Raw genomic sequence first — 17,479 nt, 5'->3', positions numbered from 1 at the left:
GGTCAGGAGTTCAAGACCAGCCTAACATGGAGAAACCCCATTTCTACTAAAAATACAAAACTGACCAGGCGTCATGGCGCATGCCTGTAATCCGAGCTACTTGGGAGGCTGAGGTAGGAGAATCGCTTGAATCCAGGAATTGGAGGTTGCAGTGAGCTGAGATCGTGCCATTGCACACCAGCCTGGTGCAACAAGAGCAAAACTCCATCTCAAAAAAAAAAAAAAAAAAACAACCAAAACCAAAAAAGCCAAGTGTAACTTCTGTAATTTTCCACTGCCCACCCCAAACCTATAAAACCAACTCCTATCCCACCGCCCTCCACTGACACCCTTTTCGGCCTCAGCCTGCCAGTGAATAAACAGCCATATTGCTCACACAAAGCCTGTTTGGGGGTCTCTTCATTCAGAGCATGCATTTAACATTTGGTGCCGGAAACCCAGGACAGGAGTACTTCTCTGGGGACACCAGCCCCTGTCCCTGCTCCCGCTCTGGGAAGAGACCCACCAGAAACCTCAACACATCAGCCCAGCCCAGCCCAGCAGCTTGTGCTTAGCATGCTGAATAGCTCTCTCGCCACCCTCAGATTGCATAAGCAAGCAGTCTCCCCCTCTTTCTCTCCCTTTTCCTTTATATTAGGGGAGACAATGGCCCGGCACGGTGGCTCATGCCTGTATTCCCAGGACTTTGGGAGGCCGAGGCGGGCAGATCACGAGGTCAAGAAATCAAGACCATCCTGGCCAACATGGTGAAACCCCATCTCTACTAAAAAATACAAAAATTAGCTGGGCGTGGTAGTGTGTGCCTTTAGTCCCAGCTACTCGGGAGGCTGAGGCAGGAGAATTGCTTGAACCCAGGAGGCGGAGATTGTAGTGAGCCGAGATTGTGCCACTTGCACTCCAGCCTGGCGCCTGACTACAGAGCAAGACTCTGTTTCAAAAAAAAAAAAAAAAAAGCGGGCGCGGTGGCTCACGCCTGTAATCCCAGCACTTTGGGAGGCCGAGGCGGGTGGATCACGAGGTCAAGAGATCGAGACCATCCTGGCCAACATGGTGAAACCCCGTCTCTACTAAAAATACAAAAAATTAGCTGGGCATGGTGGTGCGTGCCTGTAATCCCAGCTACTCAGGAGGCTGAGGCAGGAGAATTGCCTGAACCCAGGAGGCGGAGGTTGCGGTGAGCCGAGATCGCGCCATTGCACTCCAGCCTGGGCAACAAGAGCGAAACTCCGTCTCAAAAAAAAAAAAAAAAAAAAAAAAATGGAGAAGGGGAGACAAGTATCTCCCCCTCTCTCTGTCTTCTCCTTTAGAGAATGGGAGACAAGTCTCTCTCCTGACTCTCTTTTCCTTCAAATCTTTCCCCTTCTAGTAGAGACGAAGAGACACTCTTTATCTGTGTGGAGCCAAAGGAGACAAGTCTCCCTCTCGTTCAAAAACTCCGATGTTGGCCACAGACTCGGGAAGACAAGACTCTTCCCTCGGTGTCTGGCCAATTGCAGGGATGCGCCCACATTACAGCCCAGGAATCAGTCAGGGAGGCCTACTGAAAACGCTGGTAGCTGCTCACTCCTTCTCCTAGTCTCTACTCTACTCTTTTCCTTAAAACTTACCTCCTTCACTATGGGCAACATTCAGCCCTCTTGTTCTTCAATCCTCACCTCTAGCCTGAGTCCTATAAAGCCTAAAACTTCTTCAACTGCGCCTGATCTGAAACCTAAATTTCTCTGTAACACAGCCGGGCCTCAATCCAAATGGCCAGAAGATGGCACTTGCAATTTTTCTATTCTGCAAGACTCAAACAATTTTTGTCAACAAAGGGGCAAATGGTCTAATGTGCCAGACGTCCAGGCATCTTTTAACACTCTCGTCCCTCCCTAATCTCTGCTCTTTCTCTCCCTTCTGCCCCTCCTGCCTCCACCAGTAACCCAGAATCCTTCTTGACCATCAATCCTTCCACCTTTCTCCTCCCCGTCTGTCCAATCCAGGCCCCAATCCAGGCCCACCCCCTACCCCCAGAGCCTTCCTTCTCTTCCTCTGCCCACAACCCACCTCCTTATGCCCCTCCTGTCACCTCCCCACCTCACACCTGGTCCAGCTTACAGTTTAGTCTGGCAGCTAACTCCTCTGCCCCTGCTCAACGATTCCCCTTTCCAGAGGTGGCTGGAGCTGAAGGCATAGTTAGGGCGACCTTTCCTTTCTCTTTATCTGATCTTTCCCAAATCGACCACTGGTTAGGCTCCTTTTCATCAGGTCCTCCAATACTTAACCCAGTCCTACAGTCTCACCTGGAGTGACTTAAATGTCGTCCTTACTTCTACTCGCACCCCTGAAGAACACTTAACATGCATTTTCTCACCCGATCAGCCCCTAACATTAAAAAAGCTACAGAAATTAAAATCTGGCCCTCAAACCCCACAAGAGGAATTAATCAACTTCACCTTTAAGGTGGTCAATAAAAGGGAAGGGGCTGCCCAGCAGCAGCGCATCTCAGAACTACAGACACTTGCCTCTGCCGTAAGACAAACCCCACCCACACCACAAGCTCACAAAGACTTCGAAGCCCCCAGACGGCAGTGTCCAGCCACCCCTCCTGGACCTTGCTTCAAAGTGTTGAAAACCTGGCCACTGGGCCAAGGAATGCCAGCAGACCAGGATTCTTTCTAAGCCCTGCCCTGTCTGTGTGGTCTCGTCACAGAAAGTCAGGCCGTCTGACTCACCTCGCTGCTCCCGGAGCTCCTGGAGCTCCAAACCAAAGCTCCCAGACCGAATTGGCTTGGTGGCTGAGGACACACTGCCTGAGCATCTTGGAAGCTCCCTGGACCATCACGGATGCTGAGCTTCGGGTGACTCTTACGGTGGAGGTTAAGTCCATCCCCTTCTTAATCAGCACAGGGCCACCCACTCCATGCTGCCTTCTTTTCAACGACCTGTCTCCTTGGCCTCCATAACTGTTGTGGGAATTGACAGCAAGGCCTCCAGCCTCTCAAAACTCCCCAAGTCTGGTGTCAATTAGGCTGGCACTCCTTTCCACATTCCTTCCTAATCATCCCCACTTGTCCAGTTCCCCTGTCAGGCCCAGATATCCTAGCAAAATTGTCTGCCTCCTCCACTATTCCTGGGCTAAAGCCACACCTCCTTGCTACCCTCCTCCCCAAACCCATACCTCCTTCAACAGCTCCCCTTATGTCCCCCTACCTTAACCCTAAGGTGCAGGACACCACCTTCCCATCCATTGCTACAAGTCACTCACCCCTCCTCATCCCCTTCAAACCTAACCACCCTCACCAGGCCCCGTGCCAGTACCCCATCCCACAACAGCCTTTAAAAAGCCTAAAGCCCGTTATCACCCATCTATTGCAACATGGCCTTTTAATTCCTACAAACTCTCCTTACAATTTCCCTATCCCACCTGTCCAAAAACCAGACGAATTCTACAGGCTAGTCCAAGACCTCCGCCTCATCAATCAGATCGTACTTCCCATCCACCTGGTTGTACCAAACCCCTATATCCTTCTCTGTTCCATACCCCCTTCCACAACTCACTATTCTGTTACCTAGCACAAACCCTGAACCCCATGACTCTATCTCCCGCCCTCTTTGTGCTCCTTTACACTTTACCTCAAGAGCCCTGATACCCACATTGACCAAAAACCACGAGCATATGAACTGTGCATTACAGAATAGCCCTCCCTTATCACTAGCAGCCTTAAAAACATCAATGGCAGGTTTTGCCTATGAAGACATTTACCCTGTCTCTTACTTTACCCTTGGCTACCTTGCCTTGCTCCTCAGACTCTCCTCCAGACCCCTCTTCCTGTCTGCTCATACCCAATCTTGTTAATGAAAATGAGTGGTTACTTATAGATACCACATGCTTTCTCATACACCATGAAAACAAGAGCTCTCCCTCCACACAGTCACCCTACCAAGCCCCACTACAACCTTTAACAGCCACAGCTCCTGCTGGTTCCCTTGGCATTTGGATCCAAAGCCCCAGCCCTTTCTCACACTTTCAGTTTACACTTCCAGTAAGGTCTGACCACACCGTGGATGGCAAGGCGACTCCCGCGAACTGCATGTACACCTCCGGAGGGCCTTTCGGAATTAGAAAACCTAAAATCACCGTTAAGATCGTAGAATGAAGAAGAAATGATCTGTGGGTGGGGGGGATCCCATAAGTGCCAAAGCAGGAGCCAGAAGCCTCAGCCTATTTCCATATAAATAATGAAGAAGAAAGTAACTAGAAATATAATCACAGTAGTTATTATTCATAGCTGATCCAAATTCTTTTACTAATGTTTCTCAGGTCAGAAGTGTGAACCTGGGGTGACACTGTGAAAGAAATGACCCTAAGGCAAGATGCTTTAAGCCCTCTGTCAAGCCCACCTAAGGGCTGCTGGAGGGCGCCTTTGCTCTGCGGCAGCGCTGGCTCTGGGAAAGAGCCCGCTGTTTAGCCAGCTAGGGAAGGAGACATTCAAAATAGCTGAGATGTCTCCTTCCTCAGGGGAGTTAGGAGAAAAATCTGCTCCTCCAAGCTCTTGCGGTAGGCCTGACAGCTGTCAGGCAGGCCCACAGACATCCGGGGGCTTAAATGTCTCTATGTGATGCTGTGCTTCAGTGGTCACATCCATGACCACTCTCATGTTCTGCTTCTGCACCTGGTTCCTTTTTTCTTAGAAGAGATAATCAGTAAAAGTAATACAAATCTTAATGTCTTTGTTCTTTCCTAACATGTATGGAAAAGTGCTCACGCATTATGCGTTTCCTTTTCTTTTTTAAGATGGGCTTTCACCATGTTGGTCAGGCTGGTCTTGAACTCCCGACCTCAGGTGATCCGCCCACCTTGGCCTCCAAAGTGTTTGGATTACAGGCGTGGGCCACCAAGCCGGGCCGATAAAGGTTTTCTTTTAAAAAAAAATTATAACCTCGGGACCGGCCTGGCCAACATGGTGAAACCCTGTCTGTACTAAAAATACAAAAATTAGCTGGTCATGGTGGCAGGCATCTGTAATCGCAGCTACTCAGGAAGCTGAGGCAGGAGAATCACTTGAACCCAGGAGGCGGAGGTTGCAGTGAGCCAAGATCACGCCATTGCACTCCAGCCTGGGTGACAGAAGCGAAACTTCGTCTTAAAAAAATCATAACCACTGGCCAGGTGCGGTGGCTCACACCTGTAATCCCAGCACTTTGGGAGGCCAAGGCAGGTGGATCACAAGGTCAAGAGATCGAGACCATCCTGGTCAACATGGTGAAACCCCGTCTCTACTAAAAAAAAAAAAAAAAAAAAAAGCTGGGCATGGTGGCGCGTGCCTGTAGTCCCAGCTACTCAGGAGGCTGAGGCTGGAGAATTGCTTGAACCCAGGAGGCAGAGGTTGCGGTGAGCCAGGATCGTGCCATTGCACTCCAGCCTGTGTAACAAGAGCGAAACTCCATCTCAAAAAAAAAGAAAGAAAGAGAGAGAGAGAGAGAGAGAGAGAAAGAAAGAAAAAAGAAAGAAAGAAAGAAAGAAAGAAAAGAAAGAGAAAGAAAGATTATAACCACTATACATAAAAATGAACAATAATGCCACAATAGCACCAGAGAATTTTTAAAATACAGATTCCCAGGCCCTGACCCAGACCTACTGAATCTTGGAAATATGCAGGCTTCACACCCAGAGATTCTGGTTCGGTTGGTCTGATGCAGGACCTGTAACCAGAATTGTAACACCTCCAGATAATGCTGAGCCTGCTGGTGCTCAGAGAAAACCTGAAGAAAACCAGGAAGTCTGAGGTTTTCCAGAAGAAAACCAGAGTCCTGAGAAGACAGAGGCACTCAGTGAGGACCCAAGCAGAGCAGGTGAATGTCACATCCTCACTTCTGGCATCCTTTCTCCTACAAGAGGAGACACTGAAAGACCCTCTTCCGGTCCCCAGTGGTGTGGCCAAGAGGCCTGCGCCTCTGACTCTTGTCTCTGTGAAAGCCCACACCCACCAAGCCTATGGTCCTATGACCAAGGGCGCTGGGAATGACGAACTGACTAGACAGGGAGGTCTCCTGCAGTTTGTTTCTACACAGAGGTCACCTGTCAGAGGCCAGCGTGGGGGCCACAAGCCCCCCAATCTCCAAGAACCCCGGGATAAGGAGGCTGCTTCAAGTGGGTGGGGCACCAAGCCGGCCAGGAGGGACAGGGCTTCTCCCAGCGGTACCAACACGGTGGCACCTTCTGCCTGCATTTCCCAGGCTTGCTGGTTGGCCGCTGGGGGGAGGGGAGAAGGGGTGGTGGCCGGGCGGTGGTCGGCTCTGCCTCGATGGTGACTGGACTGCCGTTGACACTGTTCTCTGTGCGGATGGAGATAAAGCCGGTCACTCCAGATTCTAATCAGAGCGCACAGGAGAAGAGCTGGCGCTGCTTCAGTGGCGAGGATGGGTTGATCAGTCCCAGCCGGTGCTAGGGAGAGACACTGGCCCCAGCCTGAGGGCGGCACAGCCCACCCCAGGACCCTCCTAGCAGGAGGGCAGGAACACAAGCCAACCTCTGTAGTCTCCGGCCTGAGAGGGGAACATGATCAAGCCCGGGGCAGCCGCCAGTCGGAGGGGGCAGACGCGGCCCCAGTAGCCTCTGGAGACCCTCTTCCGAGGCAAGGAGTCACAGTCCTGCCATTGGCACCACCAAAGAGGATTTCTACAAACCAAGGTCGAGAACTTTTCGGTGGGGACGCGGCCCACCCCTCGCGGGGGAGGGAGCGCAGCCGTCACCCGGTACTCACTCAGCAACACCGGGCGCCGCGCCGGGTGAAGGCTGGCAGGCGTCTCCCGACCGGCAGGTGGGCTCCGCGTGCCCCAAGTGCGCAGGCACGGGTGCGCGGGGCCACAGCCTGGCGCCCTTTGCAGCCGGCCACCCCTCCCCTTCCCCGGGGGCTTTTGCACACGACGCTCCGCGGGCCGCTTCACACGGGGTGGCGAGGCCCGGATAAAGTCGGCGGCCGCTGGGCTCAGCGGCGGACCTGAGACGTGGGGGCGCTAGGCGTGCGGAGCCAGAGCCGGACCAGCAGCCGCAACGGCAGCCGGGGGACCGCAGGGCCCGGGTCAGAGTAAGCGCGGCTCGCGCGTGAGCGCCACCCGGAGTCCCGCGCGCAACTTCCAGGGCGCACTCGGCGGGCGGGGGCGGCGCTGCCGGGACCCGGCGCTGGGCAGCATGGAGGCCACGGAGAAGCAGCACCTGTTGGACGCCAGGCCCGCAGTCCGGTACGACGAGAGCTTGGGGACAGGCGGAAATTTGGGCGGCAGCCGACGCACCTCCGCGCTTGCCATCCTAGCAGTGGTTCGTTTTGGCGGCGGCTTGAGCTGGGGGCACGCAGGAAGGGTGGGGTGAGGTGAGGGCTGTGGCCCAGGGTCCCCTGGGGCCCAGCACAGATCCTGACCCCTGCCCCCGGGGGGTGGGTGAGTGGCGGTTCCCCTGCCTGGAATCCTGCCCCGCCCAGCACTTTGCCCCAGGCAGTCCCGCCCCCGGGAGGCCCTGTGTCCCAAGTGTGCTGGAGGGGGACTTGCTCTTCTCCCAGAGCCTGCGCTCTGTTCCTTCCCCATGCTCCACTGGACGGCACGCCCCTTGGCCGGTTCCCAGGGTCTTGGCCTCCTCTGGCCTCTGAAGGGATTGAGGAGGAGAGAACACTCCGGGACCAGGACCCCAAGACTCCCATTCCCTTAGCATCCCCGTCTGAACACAGGCTTCTCACCTCTGGTCACTCCTCAGGGATTGTCGACTTGGAGTGTTCTTACCTATTTTTCCCAGAGGACACAGGCCTCACAGAGAAATGGAACCAGAGTCCGCCCTCCTTGCCCCATCTCAGAGCTGAGCATGCCCCCTCTCTTCCTCTCTGGCCAGGACATACACCGGATCTCTGTGGCAGGACGGGGCTGGCTGGATCCCTCTGCCCCGACCTGATCTGGACTTGCAGGCCATTGAGCTGGCTGTGGAGAGCAATCATTACTGCCATGCTCAGAAGGGTCCTAGCAGTGACTGTGACTCCAACAAGGGGCAGGCCCGGCGCCAGCTCTATGTAGCCTCTGCCATCTGCCTGGTGTTCATGACCGGAGAAGTCATAGGTAAGTACTTTTGGGCTAATTAAGTGAAGTAGGCGAATGGATAGACTGGATACTCCCAGCAATACTGACACTAATAGCCCCTCTTATTGAACACTTACCATGCTAAGCCTTTGGATACACATTATCTGATGCAGGGCTAACAACAACCTGTGTTATCACATGGGTGACGTTATTTTCTTATTTTACAGACCATGAAACCAAGGCATGTTCAGTTAAGTAACTTGCAAAGATCACGCACAGCTAGTAGCTAAGGGAAGGCCTGAATTCCTAGAAGGAAAGAGCATTTACTGAGGACCTACTTTGCTTTCCAGTCTCTATGTGAACTTGATGTGCACATCCACCCTCTAAGATGTTGGTGGCCCATTTCACAGGGGGTGGAAGTTGAGGCTCAGAGAGAGTAGGTTGCTTGCTCACGGTTGTACAACTCATGGGTGGAGAGATCTTGAACTCAGCATGGCTTTTTCCAGAGCCTGTTTTCTCCCTGCTGCACACACAGTCTGGGGAGCCAGCTCTTTGGGAAGCTGATAAGGATCCTCCACCCTCTGGCCCTGACCCTGCAGGTGGGTACCTGGCACACAGCTTGGCTGTCATGACCGACGCAGCGCACCTGCTCACCGACTTTGCCAGCATGCTCATCAGCCTCTTCTCCCTCTGGGTGTCCTCCCGGCCAGCCACCAAGACCATGAACTTTGGCTGGCAGAGAGCTGGTGAGGATTGTGGTTGGCTGGAGATGGGGTTGAGAGAGAGGGTGAGTTAGAACAGGGGTTCTCAGGTAGCTATAATGGGTGGATCCCCCATTCCTCCCCTAAGTGAGGCCAGGAGGGTAATCTGGATGGGGGATGGGGGAAGAGGATCTCAACCATGGCCTCTGTCCTCTGCGAAATTCCAGTCGTATGGGGAGCCCTGGTTTCAGTCATCCAGGAGCTCTCAGTCTGCAGGAAGCAAAGTTCACTGTCCTAAGAAGTGCAGTAGTGGGACAGGCACAGTGGCTCACACCTGTAATCCCAGCACTTTGGGAGGCCGAGACGGTCAGATCACAAGGTCAAGAGATCGAGACCATCCTGGCCAACATGGTGAAACCCCATCTCTACTAAAAATACAAAAATTAACTGGGCGTAGTAGCACACGCCGGTAGTCGCAGCTACTCAGGAGGCTGACGAAGGAGAATCGCTTGAACCCGGGAGATGGAGGTTGCAGTCAGCCGAGATCATGCCACTGCACTCCAGCCTGGGCCACAGAGCGAGCCTCCGTCTCAAAAAAAAAAGAGAAGTGCAGTAGCCAAGCTTCAAGAACAAATGACAATGGCATTAACACTGCACATAAATCTGTGGATCAGCTCTAGGGGGAGGGGAAGGCCGGCAAAGCCTGCTGGAAGGTATAGGTTTTAACTTCTCTTCTGTTCTCTTGGGGCTGCATAGTCATCTTCCTCTTTGTGGGAGATGGCCCAGCCTCTCTTACCCAGAAGCCTCAGTTTACTAGCTGGACAAAAGGCATATATTTTAATAAGCCAGCTTCTTTACATGTACAATAAAAAAGGTGCACTCAGATGATGACTTATTTGTTCCTTCTAGCTCTGACATTCCCAAATATATGAGTGGTGGGGTAAGGAGCAGCCATGCCAGCCATACCTTTAGCAGAGCCCAGTGGGACCCAGGCCTTGACTTTGTGTGGGGAGTGGGTGGGGAGGATCCTGAAGGAAGAGGGAAACCTCCTTAGCCTCAGGGCCCATGCCGAGGCGGGTATTGGGGTTGGGTTCTTCCTCAGAGATCCTGGGAGCCCTGCTCTCTGTGCTGTCCATCTGGGTGGTGACCGGGGTACTGGTGTACCTGGCTGTGGAGCGGCTGATCTCTGGGAACTATGAGATTAACGGGGGGACCATGCTGATCACGTCGGGCTGCGCTGTGGCTGTGAACATCATGTGAGTGGGGCCCCGGTTCCCCTCCTCCTCCCACCTCTCACACCCATACCTGTGTCTGCTTTGTGGAAGGAGACCGTACCACTTTCCAGCATAGGGCACAGGGACAGAGCTTCCCTAACGGTCTGAGCTCTGACACCTGGAACACCTGGGTCCTGTCTTAGGCCTAAGCCAAGAACACTGGGAGCTGTAAATCTGAGTCCGCATCAACCCTACACACTCCCTGATACATATCAGGGACTAACCTGGGTGGCTTCATACCTGAAGTGGGGTGGGAAGAGGCTAGTTGTTGCAGGAGTGGATGGCCCTAGGGGCAGAACCCAAGTCTGAAATTGGTCTCAGTTAGAGACAATGGTGTACTGAGCATGGGTGTCTCTTTCGGGCTCTTTATCTCCTTTGCTCAGAGCCTCAGTTTCCCCATCTGTGACATGATGGAGTGAACTTACAGTGACCTCTGTAATGCCCTCCTGCTCTGAGATTTGGCATTGTGGCATTGTGCCCAGACTCAGCTTGGCCTTGGAACTGAGTCCTATCTCCCGTGGCTCTCTGAACCAAGGCCACGTGGGTTGGACTTCTCATATGGCCAAAAAGATCACAGGGTATGGGGGCTTGAGATTTTTGCCCTACAAGTTGGCTAGCCCTAATAGGTGACCTCCATCTGCGACCTCAGTGAGCCCTTGGCTTTGTCTCCACTGCCATAGAATGGGGTTGACCCTTCACCAGTCTGGCCACGGGCACAGCCACAACACCAGCCAGCAGCAAGAGAACCCCAGCGTCCGAGCTGCCTTCATCCATGTGATTGGGGACTTTCTGCAGAGCGTGGGCGTCCTAGTAGCAGCCTATATTTTGTACTTCAAGGTCAGTGCTGGGGACACAGGGCAGTGGGGTTGGCAGAGGAGTGTAGACCACCTGGGTATCCTCTCGGCAGGGGCCCCTTTTCAATTCTAGCTCCCTCCGAGTTCTGGGGAAAAGGGTGAGGAAAGGAAAGGAACATTTATCTGATACCTACCAAGTGTCGGCACTTCATGTGGTAGTGTTTTCCGTAGCTCAGAAAGGTGCACCGACTTGCATAGTGTCACACAGCTGGTAAAGCGTAGAACCAAATTCAAACCCACAACTGTGTGTTGTCAAACCCTGGGCAGTGCCCATCACATAGAGGCAAGGAGCTATAGTGGAAAGAGCCAAGCATTGGCATTGTTATGAAGCTTGGCTCTCCTCCTTGCTAGCTGTGTGATGCTGGGTGAGTTGCTTGCCCTAATGAAGCCTCATTTCCCCATCTGTCAAATGGGGATGGATGGCGGATCAGATGGTGTCTAAGATTCCTTTTTGCTCTGTCCATGTCTCAGCTCCTTGAGAAGGAGGGGTGGGAAGGGGCTGCCTCATTCTGAACTGTGGTCTGTCCTTTCTGCTCTTGCAGATGTGAAATAAAGAGTCGAAAACTGGGAGGCAGGGCCAAAGCGAGGCTCATGCCCACCCACCAGAGAGAGCCCCTCTCCCCAACAGTGCTGGGTGGGAGGGGAGAAGGAAAGCAGAGGTGTTAGATGCCCTCCTTTCTTCCTTCAGCCAGAATACAAGTATATAGACCCCATCTGCACCTTCCTCTTCTCCATCCTGGTACTGGGGACAACCTTGACCATCCTGAGAGATGTGATCGTGGTGTTGATGGAAGGTAACCTGGGCTTTGCAGCTCCCTTTCTGCTCTTGGCTGTCAAACTCTAATCAGCTCAAATGGGGTATGTGTGTGTCAGGGGCATCCCAGCACATGTGTGGGGAGCCATGATCTGGAGCCCCCACATAGGCTGGACAGCCTCGTGGGGCCCAGGGCCAATCTTGACATGGAGCCTGGGCTTTTAGGTGTGGCAGTTCCTGGAACCATCCCCAGCCCGAGCCTTCCCTTCCCCCTAGCCCAAGGGTGCCTCCTCCTCTGCCTTGTCAAGTGGCTTTTGGGGTGACATCTCTAGCATCTGGAGCTCTCCAGCCCTCCCCTATAAAATTCCTGAGTCTCTGGCTGCCTTCTCTCAGGAAGACAGAGGGGGTGAGGATTATGCATCCCATTGTACAGAGGGGCAGACTGAGGCTCAGAAAAGAACAGTCAGTCTTAAACAAAGCTACTGAATCCACCGCAGTTCAGGCGTTTCCTACATCTCAGGGGCCAAACAATGCCATACCCTGGGAGGACATGGCTGTACTTTGTGAGGCTGGAGAACTGTCAGTGGTGGAGAATGATCTGGTCTGCCCTGAATTACCTTTTATTATTTATTTTTTTTGAGATGGAGTTTCATTCTTGTTGTCCAGGCTGGAGTGCAATGGTGCAATCTCGGCTCACTGCAACCTCTGCCTCCCAAGTTCAAGTGATTCTCCTGCCTCAGCCTCCCGAGTAGCTGGGATTACAGGCACCCACCACCATACCCAGCTAATGTTTGTACATTTTAGTAGAGATGGGGTTTCTTGAAACCAGACTGGTCTCGAACTCCTGATCTCAGATGATCCACCTGCCTCAGCCTCCCAAAGTGCTGGGATTACAGGCATGAGCAACTGTGCCCAGCCTTTCTTTCTTTTTTTTTTTTTTGAAACAGGGTCTTGCTCTGTCATCCAAGCTAGAGTGCATTGTCAACACCACAGCTCACTGCAGCTTTGACATCCCAGGCTCAAGTAATCCTCCTTCCTCAGCCTCCCAAGAAGTTGGGACCACAGGCACATGCCACCATGTCTGGCTAACTTTTAAACTTTTTTGTAGAGATAGGGGGGTTTCGCCATGTTGCCCTGGCTGGTCTTGAACTTTTCGGCTCAAGCAATTGTCTCACTTCAGAGTCCCAAAGTGCTGGATTACAGATGTGAGCCACCACACCTGATCCTGCACCTTGGTTTTCTTATGCTCTAGGCCTGGAGTCTTGGGCCAGGGTCATAGGCCTCTGTGTGGTCAGGGTCAGTCTGAAATTGAGTAGGATGCTGGCCTGGGCTTAGCAGGATTATTTGGCTGCAGGTCAGAGCTTTTTCTCCAAGAATATGATGGATTCAGAAAAAAGCGATAATGATGAAGATGATGATTGTGCCCTGGATGGGTCTAAGGATTCTCAGGATCTGTTCTTTCCTTCTTTCCATTAAAAAATATATTTATTGGATGGGCGCAGTGGCTCACATCTATAATCCCAGCACTTTGGGAGGCGGAGGCAGGCAGATCACCTGAGGTCAGGAGTTTGAGACAAGCCTGGCTAACACAGTGAAACCCTATCTCTACTAAAAATATAAAAATTAGCCAGGCATGTCAGCACACACCTATAGTCCCAGCTACTCAGGAGGCTGAGGGAGGAGAATTGCTTGAACCTGGGATGGGAAGGTTGCAGTGAGCCGAGATCATGCCATTGCACTCCAGCCTGGGCGACAGCAAAACTCCATCTCATAAAAAAAAAAAAAAAAAAATATATATATATATATATATATATATATATATATATGTATTTATTTATTTGTTTGTTTATTGAGCACCTACTATGGAGTAGGCATTGTTCTAGGCACCAAGGATACTGTGGTAAACAAAGGAGACTGTCCTGCCTTCATGGAGTGTCCATTTTTAGAGGGGGAGTCTAACAATAAGTAAATTCACAAATAATTTCAGACAGTGTTAAGGGTGGAGAGGAAATGCAACAGACTGATAGGGTGGAGAGCGTGGGTGGTGAAGGCAGCCTCAGACCTGCTGACCAAGGAGGTCTTCTTTGAGGGGATGACGCTTGAGGAGCAGGAGCCAGCCCTGCACCAATGGGCAGGCGTGGGAGGGCAGTTTCCTTTAGCCCCTGTCCTTGCCATCCTCAGGGACCCCCAAGGGCATGGACTTCACAGCTGTTCGGGATCTGCTGATGTCAGTGGAGGGGGTGGAAGCCCTGCACAGCCTGCATATCTGGGCCCTGACCGTGGCCCAGCCTGTTCTGTCTGTCCACATCGCCATTGGTGAGTGCTTGGGACACTCAGGATGGGGTGGGAGACACGCAGCCAAAGGTGTGGTGCCATCCCCATCGGGTCCAGGTGACCCCAGATGCTCACAGTGTCCATGCATCAGGCCCAGCCTCATGCTGAGTACTTGATATGCATTATTCCATCTGATCATCACAATCTCAATTACCCATAAAGACACTGAGGCTGGGGTTGGGTGGTAAAGTACTTGCCCAGGCCCCCTACCCTTTTGTTTTTTTGAGACGGAGTTTCACTCTTGCTGCTCAGGCTAGAGTGCAGTAGCGAGATCTTGGCTCACTGTAACCTCCACCTCCCCGTTTCAAGTGATTCTCCTGGCTCAGCCTCCTGAGTAGCTGGGCTTACAGGTGTGCGCCACCACCACCACCCCCCCCGATCGCCCCCGCCCCCCGCTAATTTTTTTTGCATTTTTAGTAGAGACGGGGTTTCTCCATGTTGGTAGGCTGGTCTCGAACTCCCAACCTCAGGTGATCCTCCCGTCTCAGCCTCCCAAATTGCTGGAATTACAGGTAGGCATGAGCCACCACATGCGGCCCCAGGCTTTTACAGCTAGTATATGGCAGTAGGTGGCAGATTCCTGGCCCTAAGACCAATGCTCTACCAGCTCTTTCAGGCATGAGCCAGGTCTGGGCTGGGAGGGTACCTGGCAGAGGAGTGGAATCTGGGGGTTTCTCCATGTTCATGGTCCCCCATCCTGTTCTGCTGGGGATAGGGTATGAGACCCGGGCTCCTGATGGTTCCAAAGGGCCAGGAGTAGTAAACAGCTTTCTGGTACCTCCCCGCTGTGTCCTCTTGGCCCCCAGCTCAGAGTACAGATGCCCAGGCCGTGCTAAAGACAGCCAGCAGCCGCCTCCAGGGGAAGTTCCACTTCCACACCGTGACCATCCAGATCGAGGACTACTCAGAGGACATGAAGGACTGTCAGGCATGCCAGGGTCCCTCGGACTGACTGCCTGGCCAGCTGCCAACTGGGGCATGGACAGGACCTGCAGGTGGCTGGACTGAGTGTCCCCCAGGCCCAGCCAGGACTTTGCCTACCCCAGCAGTGGTATAAACCGGGCACCCCCTCCTGACCTCTGCTTCATGTTCAGTGTAGAGCCTTGCCCCACTTCAGGAATGGAGCTCTTCCCTGCCTCCCCCACCTGACTACAGCCAGCGCCAGGGTGGGGACTCAGCGGGTACACAGCTAGTGTGACCCTGCTCCTCCAGCACCTGGGCTAGGTCTGGAAAGGCTGTGTTTGGGCCTAATCCTCAGCAGATGTCGCTCTACCACTCGCAGGGACAAAGGCAGTGAACCATGGGACGTCCAAGGGGAGGCTGGCCCCAGTGCACCCCTACAACCTGCCTTGTCCCCCATTTCAGCCTGACTGGCCTTTGCCTTTATGACTCTGAGCCCTTTCCTCTGCCTTTAGCAATAGGGTTTAAGGAGGTCACAGGGGTGAGGACCACACACTCTCATTCTAGCCCCCTGAGGCAGGGAGCCAGGAGGCACCTAAGGCTTGCCTGTGCCTTAGTCACCTCTGCTATGAGCCAAATGTCCCCTTTCCTGGAGGAGAGGCTTCTTCCTAGGTAAGGGACTGGTTTCCTCTTTCCCTATTCCCTCAGCTGTGCTAATACAAAAAAGAACCTTGGCACAGATGGTGGGGGTGGGAGGCGTACAGAGATTTCTTGGGTTCTGCATTAACAGCCTGTAAGCCCTCTGGCACTTCTGTTGCCCTGAGAGTGTTCCCAGGGATTCCAAGCCTCCAGAAAGATACAGCTGGGCCAGCTCTGCTGTCTACCTGGCCTGACCCGGTCGGAGCCTGGGTGTGGAGACGGGAGAGGGAGAGAAGCGGGGCTGCCCTTGGCCCAGAGGCCAGCTAGGAGGGAGACCACGGCTTCCTGGGGCTTGTGTGTGAAGATTCCCAACAGGGGTGGCTTGTGTTTACAAGATGCAAGAGGGGAGACCTGTCCCCAACTCACCAAGACAACTTAGTTATCAGGGAGTCCTGCGTCACAGGGTCTGTCTCTGCCATTGTAAGCAAGTGCCTCAGTTAATGCCTCCCTCTCAGGGTTGAGAACAAAAGCCAGTTGGCCAAGGACCTGTGGTTGTTGTATGGTTACTTTCATCACCCTGGAGGCAGGGAACTCTGTGGCCCGAGGCTGCCTTACTGAGGAGCCACGGGGCTTCCCAGCCTTCCCAGGGGCAGCGAGTTTGTCTTGACTGTTTTGGCCCAAGGTGAGAGGACGTGGGTTTGGTCACTTGCCTCCCACTTTAAATCTCTTTCCGTCTGTGAAACGACCTCTTTGTGCCTTCCCAGCGCTGTCATCCTGATCTAAGTCAGTGGGTCCTTCAGCCCCTCCAGGTCTGTGTGGAGAGGGGTGGGCGTTGCAGGCGGCCGCTCCGTTCCACCACAATCTCAAGGGATTCAACCCTCTGACCGTCCCCTGCCCTGCCCAAGTCATGGCAGGCCCCCAGGAACTTGATCCTGGGCTTTGTTCTGTGCCAAGTCCTTATATCTCTCTCAAGAGACAGTCATTGTCTGGGTGTGGTGGCTCACGCCTGTAATCCCAGCACTTTGGGAGGCCGAGGCAGGCAGATGTCTTGAGACCGGAGTTCAAGACCAGCCTGGCCAACATGGCAAAACCTCATTTGCACTAAAAATACAAAAATTAGCCAAGCGTGGTGGCATGTGCCTGTAATCCCAGCTACTCGGGAGGCTGAGGCAGGAGACTCACTTGAACCTGGGAGGTGGAGGTTGCAGTGAGCCAAGATAGCACCACTGCACTCCAGCCCAGGTGACAGAGCGAGACTGCATCTCAAAAAAATAAATAAATAAAAGAGACCATCATTGCTATCCCACATTCTTACAGATGAAAAAACTGAGGCTCAGAGATTGATTCGTTTTCCTGAAGTACTCAGCCAGTGTGGGCAGGTCTGGGATTTCTGCTTTATTCCCCTAGACCTTCCTTTACTGCAGGGGCTGGGGGCCTGGTGTGGGCTGCTTGTTGATACAGTACGAGCCCTTGGGACCAGCAGTGCCTGATCCACTGGCAAGGCCATGCCAAGGCAGTTCAGTGTCCTGGGTGTCACAGCTGTGATTGGAAAGGTGCCTCTTTTCCCTGGCTGGACCCTGGGAAGGCTGCCTGGGCCGCAGCTGTATGCTTTCCTACCCACCCTCAGTTCTTGACTCCAGCCCAGACTGCCTCTCCCCCACCACTTTCATTTCCAGTCCCCCCTGTAGCTCAAACATCTCGCAGCACCACGCCTCCCAAGGGTGACCCACTCTACCACTCAGCTGTGATTGGCTCCAGGGAGGATCTGAGTCATCCAGGGGCCCTACGTCCAGCTAGGGGGTGGGGGTGGAAGGCCTTGGAGAGGCCTAAGGGGACAGCATGTTCCTGCCAGTGAGCCAGTCACGGGAGTTTCCAGAGCTACGAGGCCATCAAAGCAGGAAAACACCTGACACCCTGGACTTGGGCTGGACCCGCCACCCTCACCCCCTGGAGTCGACCCTGCTCCCAGGCAAGCCCTAA

General features: G+C 53.5%; 1 protein-coding gene and 2 long non-coding RNA genes across 3 annotated transcripts; 1 reads left to right on the top strand and 2 right to left on the bottom strand.

Annotated features, from left to right (window-relative positions):
• Positions 1-254: 254 nt before the first annotated feature.
• On the bottom strand, positions 255-17,469 carry LOC116566500. The gene is made up of 3 exons (XR_004275889.1): positions 17,458-17,469; positions 17,226-17,228; positions 255-345 (listed from the first exon to the last, which is right to left on the bottom strand). It is a non-coding gene; the product is annotated as an uncharacterized LOC116566500 (long non-coding RNA).
• LOC116566502 lies at positions 3,009-9,100 on the bottom strand. The gene is made up of 3 exons (XR_004275892.1): positions 9,061-9,100; positions 4,840-4,845; positions 3,009-3,277 (listed from the first exon to the last, which is right to left on the bottom strand). It is a non-coding gene; the product is annotated as an uncharacterized LOC116566502 (long non-coding RNA).
• SLC30A2 (solute carrier family 30 member 2) lies at positions 6,961-15,164 on the top strand. The gene is made up of 8 exons (XM_032300908.1): positions 6,961-7,224; positions 7,862-8,082; positions 8,643-8,789; positions 9,847-10,000; positions 10,699-10,855; positions 11,561-11,666; positions 13,808-13,942; positions 14,767-15,164. The coding sequence occupies exons 1-8, from the start codon at positions 7,175-7,177 to the stop codon at positions 14,910-14,912; spliced, it is 1,116 nt and encodes a 371-aa protein (XP_032156799.1). The 5' UTR covers positions 6,961-7,174; the 3' UTR covers positions 14,913-15,164.
• Positions 17,470-17,479: the final 10 nt, after the last annotated feature.

Source organism: Sapajus apella, unplaced genomic scaffold (genome assembly GCF_009761245.1).
Source record: "Sapajus apella isolate SASKATOON/1434 unplaced genomic scaffold, GSC_monkey_1.0 scaffold43, whole genome shotgun sequence".
Lineage (NCBI taxonomy): Eukaryota > Metazoa > Chordata > Mammalia > Primates > Cebidae > Sapajus > Sapajus apella.
Note: the sequence above shows the minus strand (reverse complement) of the source record. Positions and strands in the feature narration are given on the sequence as shown.

Bases quoted from the DNA above. Each gene is read 5' to 3' on its own strand.
- SLC30A2 (XM_032300908.1), top strand. From the start codon at position 7,175: ATGGAGGCCACGGAGAAGCAGCACCTGTTGGACGCCAGGCCCGCAGTC. The intron at 7,225-7,861 runs GTACGACGAGAG...CTCTCTGGCCAG, and splicing joins GACGCCAGGCCCGCAGTCCG to GACATACACCGGATCTCTGT. The intron at 13,943-14,766 runs GTGAGTGCTTGG...CTTGGCCCCCAG, and splicing joins GTCTGTCCACATCGCCATTG to CTCAGAGTACAGATGCCCAG.